Source organism: Panthera pardus, unplaced genomic scaffold, assembly GCF_024362965.1.
Source record: "Panthera pardus isolate Hobbes unplaced genomic scaffold, ASM2436296v1 HiC_scaffold_8, whole genome shotgun sequence".
In the NCBI taxonomy this organism is placed as follows: Eukaryota; Metazoa; Chordata; class Mammalia; order Carnivora; family Felidae; genus Panthera; species Panthera pardus.
Genome location: NW_026527013.1, coordinates 126241117 through 126253456, shown reverse-complemented (window position 1 = coordinate 126253456; position 12340 = coordinate 126241117). Strand labels below are relative to the sequence as shown.

At 42.5% G+C, this 12340-nt stretch overlaps 1 protein-coding gene across 3 annotated transcripts in view; it reads left to right on the top strand.

Moving 5' to 3' along the window:
• Positions 1 to 11423, top strand: part of AOAH (acyloxyacyl hydrolase) — a 167747-nt gene extending 156324 nt beyond the window's left edge. For all 3 annotated transcript variants that reach the window (XM_019418121.2, XM_019418122.2, XM_019418120.2), the window contains exons 21-22: positions 316 to 392; positions 9967 to 11423. In XM_019418121.2, coding sequence (XP_019273666.2) covers positions 316 to 392; positions 9967 to 10095 — 206 coding nt within the window. In that variant the 3' untranslated portion in view covers positions 10096 to 11423. The remainder of the gene's footprint in view (positions 1 to 315; positions 393 to 9966) is intronic.
• Positions 11424 to 12340: the final 917 nt, after the last annotated feature.

Genomic DNA, 12340 nt, shown 5'->3' with positions numbered 1-12340 from the left:
TGAATATTTCAGAGCTCACCTTTTCTCACCACCCTCTTCACTGCACAAACCATCTTCACCTAATACCCTCACACATTTTCTTCCTGAGTTAAGAAAAAGAAGACCATACAATGGGAAGATCACTTCCATTCAGAAAGCCTCCAGACAGAGATAATAGCCCAGAGCAGCCACAATTGAGTAAGCATCACCCCAGGGGTGGTGGGCAGCTCTGACATTTTCCACTTGGTCCTTGCTCTCTAACATCGAAAGCTGGCAGTCACTTGGTCACTCATAGAAGCATGCAGTTAATCCTCTGGTTGTGTGTGTGCCCTGCAGTGACAGAGGAGTGGCAGAAGAGAGGCGGGGAGCCCTGGCAGCTCATTGAACCAGTGGATGGATTCCACCCCAATAAGGTAAGTGCAATCACACAGCAGTGGCTGAAGGCTATATCTTGGGTTACATTTAAAATATAGTTATGCATCTATGTTTATCATTATCCCATTTTGTTCCAGAAAAAATTTGAGGTAATGTAAACACATGTGTAAAATAGAAGATTCAGTAAAATAAAGTGAAAATCAGAGTAAAAAGCCAATAAGATAGAAATGATACCTGGCTTCCTCACTTAATGTCTACAGTTGATAAAATGTGTGCAGGGTGGTCCTGAGAAACTGCTGGTGAGAGCCTACAAAATCAGCTGTGTGGTCTAGGGACTGATGTAAAAAGAGGCATAAGTCATGGCCCCCATTAAAATAAATAAATAAATACATACATACATACATACATACATACATACATACATAAATACATAAGTAAATAAATAAATAAATAAATAAATAAATAAATAAATAAGTCACATACTCAAAAACAATCACAAGGATTCCTGGAAGAGAGACCTATGAGAAATTTCTTCTATGGATCTTTCCAGAAAGGACACTGAATGAGAGGAGAACAGTGTCCTTAGCAATATCCTGCAGTAAGAGCTGTGTCTTATCTAGGGTTCCAAGGTACAATTCTAGAAAGTAGTTCTACTCTGGCCTCTTCCCAGAGCAAGGGGAGCTGGAGGGACTCTGTCCCTTCCTACCCACATGCTCTCCTTTATCCGAACTTCAACAAGGGAAGCTCCACTTTTATCTGTTATACATACTAGACTTGCTCATGATGTATCTTCCTTTAAAAAACAAATGAATAAGTATGGGGGTAATTCTGTCACTTTTCAAATTTTGAAAGCTGGCAATCCTTTGCAACTGTAGTCTTTCTGGCCTAGCCTTTGGTGGGTACAGTGTGGCAATGACAAGGGTCTAAACCAGAGAAGCATCCTGGTGTGCTCTCGTCATGGCCCCTGTCTCGGTGGTCAGCTGGGGCACAGGGAGAGCTGACCATCCCCTCAGGAGCTTGAGTGAAATGCACTTTAGGCTCCAGGGAGCACCTACAGACAGGGCTAAGAACTGCCTCATTGGGAAAAACAAAAAAGTGCCGCTCCACTGACAGATGAATATACAGTGGAGTCCCACAAATGCTGGGAAAATTTAAAGTAAGCATTTAAATACCCATCTCCCTGTTTTCAACAACCAAAAATAAATAAATAAATAAATAAATCTAAGTAATCCACCTCAGAATATCTAATTTTCCTGTGTCTCATTTGGATGAACTGATCCAACAGAATTATTGCCTAGAAATTGGCTAAATACTAGATTTCTTCTCCCCACAGAAATGATGACTTTCATTATAGAGTAATTTTTAATATGGAGACTTTCTTTGTGGCAATAATTAGGTAGTGGTTCTTGTTATTCCCACAAGTCACAGAATTTTACCTTTCTGATTCTGTAGAGAATTGAGGATATAAAGAAATATAGAAGGAGTTAATTAGGAACAGACTAAAAAGCAGAGGGTCAAAAATAGCTTTGTTTTATCCTTCTGGACCTATCTGTCTGATCCATCAAAAGACCATCCTGTCCCTGACACTTAAAATAATATTAGGGTTCAAAGTGTGTCAAATTAAGGCTTTATCTTGCACTCAAACAGTTTTGCCTATAACTAATTATTGAGAACAGGGTCAAAAGCTGAAAATCAGGGAGGCACCTGGCAGGCTCAGTCAGTAGAGTATGCAACTCTTGATCTCAAGGTTGTGACTTCCAGCCCCATGTCAGACGTGAAGCCTACTTCTAAATAAATAAATAAATAAATAAATAAATAAATAAATAAATATAAAAAAGCTGAAAATCGGTATGTGCCATAATTGTATGTTATTCCTGAGAGATTTGTTCACATGCTGGTAGTGGATGATGGCGTGGTGGAGCCACATTGCAAGTGGGCACCAATGGGTAGCCATGATGAAAACCTGCCTATTCATCATGTATATTGAACTGAAGAGTCCAGACTGCAACGTGCCATCCAAAAATGTTTATTGAGTGCCCACCCCATATCAAACACAGTGAGAATTCAAGAGTGAACAAGAAACTGCCCCTGCCATCTAAGGAGATTATAGTATAGAGGGAAAGAATGACAAGTGAACAGATAATTAAATAGAAAGTGGTTGATGCTTCCATTTGTGCAAGCCCGGTATATGGAAGCACTGTGAGGGATGGGATGGGAGAGAGGGGTGTTTGGAAGAGTTTTCAGAGGCGCCCACTCAGAGCTAAGACCAAGAGCTAGTCAAGTGCAAAGAAGAGGGAGGGTCTGCACAAAGTGTTCTGAGCAGAGGAAATGCACTGGCCAAGACCTGAATGAAAAAAAAAACAAAACAAAAAAACAACAGGGCATGTTGGAGGAAGTAAAAGTGCCGCAGTGAGGCCAGGACAAAGAGTATGGGAGGGGGATTGAGAGAGAGGAATCAAGACAAGTATTCAGAGACCAGATTACGTAATGCCTGTATGGGATTTGACCTTTTTCCTGTGGGGAAGAGGGAGCCACTGAAGGTTTTTAAGCAAGAAAGAAAAATAACCAGACTTGTGGTAGCATCCTGGAGAATGGTGCAGTAGGGCCCCGCTAGAGGGAGGGAGACCATCTGGAGAAGCTTCTGTGTGTGACAGGTGATGGCCCAGGAGGAATAGGCAGAAAGAGAAAGGTTTGTATTGAGTTTCATTCACAGTTAAGTCCACAGAACATGGTCGTTTATTGGATGTGAGGGTGAAAGAGAAAGAGATGCTTAGCGTAACACTTTTTATGACTTGAGAGATTGGATAGATGATTCTGTTGCTCACTGAGGTAAAGAACACACAGGATGGAGTGGTTTGAGGAGTTTGTCACATGTTGGACTCAAGTTGCCTACAGGACATCCAAAATGAGGATGTCCTTTTAGCAGATAATATGCAAGCTTAGAGCTCAGGAAGGGGTCTGGGTGGGAGCTGCAGATGCGAGCACATCAGGATAGACTTGTGACTTGAGGCCTTGAAGAGGAGCCTCTGGAGGAACCTGCAAACTCCCCTCCCAATGAAGCACCTTACAGCAGAGGGAGTGTTAATGGATCCTTTTAGATCCTTATGTTAATAGTTTAAAAACTAACACTTAAAATTGCCACACACACACACACACACACACACACACACACAAGCACATGGTCCACAAAACATGGTCAGCTATGGGAGTCCACATCTTTTCCATCTTAAAAGAGCAAGATGGGCAATGTTGGTTTAAGGACCTCATGCTAATGGCATGGACAGAATACCAACCAAAGGAGTAGACTCGGGACTTGTTCAAATGCCATCTCACCAATTCCTATCCAAGCAAAAACAGCTGGTCCTGGTCCCTTAACCACCAAAGGGGGAACAGGCTTTATCTTATTGGCCTATTCTTCCTAAAATTCTGCTAGAGAAGCAGCGGAAGTGTCTAACCACTATTGACTCAACTTCTCCAATTTTCTTAGGAAGACAAGTTTAAGTACAAACATGAGTTGTGTTATGATTGATACATTATAATTTTTTAACCAAATTACATCCACCATCTTTGCTTATATTTTAATGGAAATAACCAGGCAAAGGAAAACTCCCAATATAGACTGAGAACTGCTTTATCTTTTCATCTCACTTCCCAAATGTAGAACCAGAAATTTAAAAAATAACTTCTTTAGTATGAGGGGGAGACATAGAAGGTTATAATGCTGGACATGATGGTTGATGGGGTTTGGTGGGTAGGAAGGAGATGACTCACAGGACTGGGCATTTGGATGAACAGAAATGAAAAAAAACAAGTCAAGGAACCCCAAAGAAGAAGGGGCAGATTTGAGAATTCTGAATTTGGGGTGCCTGCACAAAATCCAGATGGAATTGTCTAAATCAGCATTAGATCAAATTGATGGGTTCTGATCTCAGGACAGGGGCCCAGCTAGGGGACACAGGTTTGGAAATCACCAGCATCTAGTTGAGAACTGGAAGCACTCTCAAGGATGGATTGGGCCACGGGATCAAATTGTGGCCATTGCCCATTGCCTCCAGCAAGAGCAGATGTAGTGAAGAGGGGAAAATGGCAGCCAAACTGCTGACAAAATGCAAAGGAAGCCTGACTTATAAAAGAAATGATATTGCAAAGACCCAAGACCCAGGTCTGTGGCCTGTAGAAGTGGCAACAATTCTACCAGTTCAAATAATCACTTTTTAAAATATCTGCGAAGTTAAGCCTCTGAAGAGACACTTAGGAGATCTCTGCCTAAAACCAGACAATAGTAAATAAAAAATGCTGAAAGAGCCACAGACATACATCAAGTCCAGATTCCTTGACTACTCTGAGACCACTCAGCTAAACATACCTGACCCCTCCTGCCTTAGCAGCTTTGCCCAGCACAGCCCTCTGCTCTCATAAAGCCAACAGCAACTCAAACCATCCTCCTAAACCTCTCGTTGCAAGCAATAAAGTTTCCATGACATCATCTCCACCTTCTCTTGAGCCCTGGACCTTGTACAATACTAGAGTCAGACAAAAGATAAATAATCAATGGATTGGTTTTGCATTATATATATACTTGGTATATATATATATTAATTTGTATTGTAAATATATATTGGTATATATATATTAATATATATAATTAATATATATTAATGTATAATATATAATATATAATATATATTATATATTAATATATTATATATAAATATATATTAATATATAATATATTAATATATTATATTATAATATATAATATATTTTTATATATTAATATATATTATAATATTATTATATATAATTATATATATACTTGGTGTGTGTGTATATATATATATATATATATATATATATATATAATTGGCTATTAAATGTTAATAGTCTGCAGGGGTTTGTTTATCTCAGCATGTAAGCCCCTGGGAACCCGAAGTCCTGAGCAGACTTGTGGAGTTCCTCTAAGAAGGAAGCAATGTTGGCAGTGGGTAGGGTGGAGAGGAGGGCCTTCTGGGCCAGGGAACCCTCAAACCCAGTCATTTTAGGCTGGCCCTGCCTAGGCACCAGGGACCATATCTCTTCACTTTGCTTTCTACATGAAGCCAGCTAGTAGCAGTGCTTCTGGAATGACACACTGAGTCAGCACAGAGGGGCTAGAGCCGGGACTTTACCTTTTTCCATAGATGTCAGTGTTTAAATCCATCTTACATCATTGTCATGTTGTCAGTTTACAAATTTAAAATTAATTGGGACCAAAGGTAACCAGGCCCAATAGATTGTGTTTGTGGGCAGATTAAGAGCCCCGAGAAGCAAAGCCATGCCTTCCCTGTGGTTAGTTAGGACTTCCCTGCAGGCGTTTAAAAAGCAATCTTACCAAAATAGCCCAGAAATGTTCTTCCTACAGGAAAAATAAATTCAGAGTGCATTTTTAACTTTGGTCTCATAAAACCCCAGAGTTAAATTTAGCCAGGGTTCAACTTAAAAGGGATCAGGGATGATAAGCTTTTGGTAAAACCTATGTAATCTTGCTTTGAATTGCATTTCTTCTTTTAAATATTGCAAAAAGGTAGTTACTGTTTAGGGTTTGATTTTATAGTTGTCTTACTAAAGAGTTCTATTTTTGTAGCAAAATACATGAAATTAGTTTACGAAACAGGCACGTGAAAGAATCCTGGATTATGTGCAGCAGTGACCACTGCTGGGCTTCTGCTGTGTCCAGATGTGTCTCATGAACTTGTGGGGTGGACCCCACACAGTTATGTTTGCTTGGAGGACCAGAGGCTCTCCTGGAGAGGAACTCAGCATAAGTATAAATGTGGTTGAGCAAAGAAGTGTGGCTCAATTTAAAAACTGTCATCAGAAGGGAGAGAGATTCTAAAAGCCATATGGTGGCTAATAGCAAGAATCCAATCAAGAAACTACACCAGTTTCCTCCCATCCTCCTCTCTCTGGACTCACACCTCAATCCTGAGAGATTCTGGGGCTACAGACAAAAACTGAAAGACCTGTTTTGCCAAACTCACATAGGACATTGGGGCGTTAAGTCACCCTGCTTTGTTGCTCCTTTCATGAAAACCTCAAAGAGAAGCCTTTGCGGTGGACCCCTGACCACCACATGGATTTGGTAGCATGAGGGCCCCTAAACAGCAGCAGCAGCAGGCGGACAGGTGCGTGGCAATATCCCACAAAAGCACTGAGGCTGCAGGTGTGCCTGCAAAAAAAGCACCAGTGCTCCTCAGATGTGGGCTTAGCCAGAGGAAGGGGCACACCTGCTGGAGTTGGCAGTGGTGTGTGGGCCAGAGAAGCACCACCCACGCGGCAGCTATCTGGACTCACTGCAGCTGGGGCCGTGCAAGAGCATGCAGGCAGCTGAGTCAACTGCAAAGGAAGAGACTCTGAAGGGCCTACCTCCGTTAACCAGAAAATCCCACTTAACTACAACCTCCTATTAGCTAGCCTTCTGCTAGACCAGATTTCATCCCATGCATGTGTTTGGTAGGGTTACTGAGCAAGGCAGCCTCTGAACCCCTTCCGTGCTGCAGAGGTTGTGTATGCTGGCAGGAGGAGGCTGTCCCTGTCCCTTGTCCTGAGGACAAATGTTAGGGAGACGTGTGACAAAAGTCTCCACCGGTGAAGTAAATTATCTTGCACCCATGTGATGGAGTACTGTGCACTGAATAAAAACAATGATGTAGATCTACCTTTAGTGACACAGAAATATGTTTGTAATATAAAGCAAAGTAAATAAAAGCAGATTACAGATTGTGGGGGCGATTATTCAAGTGTATGCATTTGTCAACACTCATGAAGCTGTTTATCACAGGAAGTTAATTTTACTGTGTGTAAATCATACCTCAGAAAGAGCAGATTATAAAATGATATTTACAGAAGGGTTCAATTTGTGTGTGTATGTGTGTGCACGTGCAAGGCTCTACACCCACTGTTAACATTGGCTACCTCTATTATAATTACAGATGACTTTTATTGTTTTCTCTTTCTGCTTAATTGTCTTTTTAAATTTTTCTCCAGTGAATAGGTATTGCTTTACTATTTTAAACTATGACTAGGGAAGCACAGAAGAAGGTTCATGTTCAAGGAATGGCTAAGTTGGAGTAATGAGGGTAGAGGGTGACTGTGCCTTGCCCTGTGCATCATGGGAGTTATAATAGGAAGTTGGTTATAAGAGAAGCCCATGGTAGGTGCTCAATAAATGTTTGTCACATGAGTGAATGATTATAGTAGGTCATTTTGTCACAAGTCTCTAGTTTAATAATAGCCATGCCACTCTCACTTTAGACCCAATGTATTAGCAGTGCACATTCATAAATATTTTCATCTCCATTAGAGTGACAGCCAACTAATTGCTTTCAAACCAAACAGTTACCACATGCTGAAAGCTGATCTCCTTCCTTTTAACTTTCCTTTTCATATCCTCACCCCATCTCCTCCTCTATTAATTTAGATTGGGAAATAAATAACCACAAATGCCTTGGTTTCACATAATTGTTAAGAAGACAGCTTAAGTGTACCAAGTAGAAAGGCAAAAAACATAAAAGAAGAAGCAGTGATCTTTCACAGACATGGCAGCAGCCTCCTTCATTGAGAAATAGCAGGAAAAACAGCCACAAGAGCTTTGAAGACACTGATTGCTTAGTGTGTGAGAGATGATCACCCCCTTCCCAGGAATCTGCTGGCTTGACAGCCTAGGGGGAGGGGTGGTATGAGTGTAGAGGGGTGTGTGTGTGTGTGTGTGTGTGTGTGTGTGTGTGTCTGTGATGTGGGGGAAGAGGGTGGATATGGTGTGTGTGGTGTGATGTGATGTGTGTGGTGTTAGGGGTGTGTATGTGGTATGTGTATATGTGGTGGGTGGGTAGGGTGAGTTTCTATTAGACACCACATGGATATGATCAAGATTACATTTCTGGATAGATAGAATTTCGGGTGTACCTCAGAAGGCTCAGGAATGTATTAAAATACTGGGGCTATTTAATGTAGCAACTTAGCCAGTTCTAGTTTTTTCTAACAACTGCTAAAACCTTACACACCATTTAGACCCAGAAAGGTCTTTAGACTGTTTGCTCTAGTCCGCTCATTTTGCAAGTGAGAGAATTGCAGCCGAGAGAGTAGAAGGGGGCTGCCAAACATCACACGGGGAGCTGGAGGCCCTGCCTATAGGAATGGTGAACGGGACCTGCCCTTTGGAGGCAAAGTCCACATGCTTCTGAGTAAAGTTGGGGACATCCCTGAGCATCTGCCATGAATAATGTGTGCCCCCCCTAAGGTCTTCAGCAATCACATTTATCTTTCAGTATTAAAAAACCCTTTGGAGATGTAGCCACCTAGGGCCTCAATGTCTGGCCAGGCCCCATTTGCTAAATAAGGCATTATCTGCAGAGAAAGACTCCTCATCGCAAGCATGTTAATGACAAGCCAGAGGATGGGACAACCAAGAATGGATCCTGCTAACATCACGAGTGAAGGGAGACCTGCTGTAAAACAAAGCAACCTGAGAGTGGGCATTAAGCTGGGAAAGCCAGAGACAGGCCTGTTGTGCATTAAGCCAATCATTGTTCACCCTGGCACCCCAGCCACACTCTTCGTGCTCACAGCCTGCTTCAACCCAGTGACCATGCAGCCTCATCTCCCAGACCCCCAGAGTTGCCCACCATGCCATTCTCTCCCACACCATCTGTCTTTACACACGTTGTGTCCTCGACCAGGTGCAATGTTTCCCACATAATCCCTCTTGGTGAACTCCCCTTGAAAATTCAGCTCCACCATCACCCTCCTCAGAGAGGACCTGCCCCCCCTTCCCTGCCCCCCCGCAGCAGAGTTGGCACCTCCTCCCCTTCCAGCCTCGCACAGCGCCCCCTGTGGGTTTGATGATGTCATTTTGCATGTCTGGTTCCCTCCCTAGACTGGAGTTCCTTGAAGGAAGGATCCATCCCAAGATCCAACCAAGACTGAGGCCTGCAGTCGGTATTAGCTGCCCACAGATAAATGAAAATGTGCACCTGCTGTCTGTTACTAAATAAAAAATCACCTCAAAGGTAGCAGCTCAAAATAATCCAGAACTCACAGTTTCTGTGGGTCAGAGTGCTGGCACAGTTTAACTGGCTCCTCTGCTCAGGACCTCACAAGGCTAATATCCAGGTGTGTCATCCAGGCCACGTCCTCATCCAGAGACTCACCTGAGGAAGAATTGACTTTAGAATAACTTGGGTTGTTGGCAGAATTCATTCATTTCCTTGTGGATGTAGGACTGAGGACCCAGCTTCTTGCTGGATGTCAGCCCCTTGCCGTGTGGACTTCCTGACAAGCCTTCTTACTTCATCAATCCCACAAGGAGAGTCTCCCAAGCAAGACTGCTAGCAAAGCAGAGTCTTAGACAATGTTACACAATCACTGAAGTGACATCCATATCCCATGTTTAGAACCAAGTGATAGGTCCCACCCACATCAAAGTAAGAGGATCATACAAAGACACAAATGTAGGCATCATGGGGACCATTCTGGAGTCTGCCCACCATACAAAGAATACAATAAATCCTGCTGCTAAATTCTTTATTTTGTTGTAATTTTCCTTTTATTCCTCCTTTGGGTTCTCTCTTGCAGGTGGCTTTGCTGCTGTTGGCAGATCGCTTATGGAAGAAAGTGGAACTTCATTGGCCCCAGGTTCTGGGAAAGGAGAATCCATTCAACCCTCAGATTGAACAGGTGTTTGGAGATCAAGGGGGCCACTGAGTGCCTTCAGGATATGCATTCCTGGAAAGCTCAGTGAGGCAAAAACTTGGGTAAATTCATTCAACAAATGGTTATAGGGCTGCCATTTGACAGACTCATTGGTTCCTCCAGCAGCAACTTTGAAAAGTGATTTTCTCTGATTTTGGAGTGTATCTAAATGACAGCATGTGATTCTGTGTGTTTCAAGGATCAGTTCCCTCCAATTGACCTTCCAAGTAACCTTTAATAAAGTGTTTTGGATGCCATTCCAAACAAGAGAGTGTGCCCTTTCACAGCTAATTGTTCTAAAAACAAATGAGAAGTCCAGCAGTGCTCAGCACCTTACCCCGGGTCTTGGTGTGCCAGGACTTGCCCTTGCTCTGTTGCTGCTTCTTCAAGATGGCCAGCAAGTGGGTACTGCCCCTAGGGAGGCTGTGGCTGGCTGCCAAGGACTCTCACATCAGAGCACAAGACTATAAACACAAAATTAGTTACCGACTTGAATGTTTATTTAGAATGAGAAAAGAAATCACAACAAATTACAAATTTGTTTAAAATCCAGATGATTGAAAAATGTGACAATTTTTCTTTCTTTAAAATGTTTTCTTACTTTCTTTGGCTGCACAATCTCATCGTCTTTTCCCAGAACAATGATTTGGTGATATCATTGTCTAAAGAAAGGACAGAAAAGTGAAATGCCTTGCTTTTAACTGATAATTTAGAAGAGTTTCTTGCAGCTCCACAATTCATTATTGGTAAAGTCATGTAAACTTTTAGAATTGTCACATTGGGAAGACCTCTATCCAATTTCTTTTGAGTAGGATCTGTTACAGTCACACTCCCTATTTGTAGAATTGTTCAAGTATTGTTAAAGTTTTGCGTCCATATAAGCACAGGAATTCTGGTAAATTCTATTGCACACCATTCTCATTGGTGTGTCACCTCCCTTGCCCATATCTGATGCAGCCATGGATTCAGGGGTCAGTGGCTGTATATCGAGACCCACATCACACTGCCAGCATCCCACCTCACATGAGCACATCTTCCCACATTCTGCCCTCAAAACTTGCTTGACAGAGCCCAGAGATGTGGGGCAGGTCTACCCCAGTGGTCCCAGGAAACCGTGAATAAATGCATCAGCATCTTCCTTTAGTGGTCAGTTTGGGAGGCATTCAGTGTGCTTCTCAGGGACAGAATCATCCCCTTTGTTCATGGCAATGATGCCTTCGATGGTGCCTCCTCCTGCCTTCTATCACTCATTACTCCCTCATTCCTGCTTTCTTGGATGCTTCCCAAATAAACCACCTGCACCTAAATCCTTGTCTCAATAAAGACAAAATTAAAATGTTGGTGTGTGTATAATAGTGTATGCTTTATTATTGAATATATTCCTCATATGAATATACTTCTGTTTTGGTTTGGTTTTTTGTTTTTGTTTTTCCCCCGCCCCTATACTTCTGTTTTGACTAGGCACCAATACAAACCAAATCTCCCACTCACTGTATACCATCAATTGACATGGACCAGCTTCTAGCTTTGTGCATTTCACGCCTTGTTTCTCCTCCATGACCCACACACTTCCCACGCTGGGAGCTGTAGCATAATTTCATACTGTGATTCTACCCATTGGCCCTGCACCTTTGTCACAATACTGATGGACAGTAGGGGCACGCCTGGAAGCCCCACCTATACCACAATGGCTAGCAGTAACCCAGCTGTGCACAGAAATGACTGCAAACCATATAAATATTTCAACCTAAATCCAACCTAAATGGATCTCTACTTCAACTGACTCCAAATGCCCATGGCTATCCCACAGCCACCAGATGTAAAGGAAAGTATAACAGAGAAGAAGCAATTGTGTTTAGAATATCCCACTTTTGGGGCGCCTGGGTGGCTCAGTCGGTTAAGCGGCCGACTTCGGCTCAGGTCATGATCTCGCGGTCCGTGAGTTCGAGCTCCGCGTCAGGCTCTGTGCTGACAGCTCAGAGCCTGGAGCCTGTTTCAGATTCTGTGTCTCCCTCTCTCTGACCCTCCCCCATTCATGCTCTGTCTCTCTCTGTCTCAAAAATAAATAAACGTTAAAAAAAATAGAATATCCCACTTTTGCAAATTTTACAAAGTATATAACCATGCAAACACATTGCTTGGTCCCCTTCTAGGCTTTTGGAAGGGACCCTAAAACTTAATCTTTATTAGCTTTATGGTCAGTCTGCCTCTGCTCACAAGATTAATTTGCCAGTTTGCGGGCAAGCTTCAGTTTTAG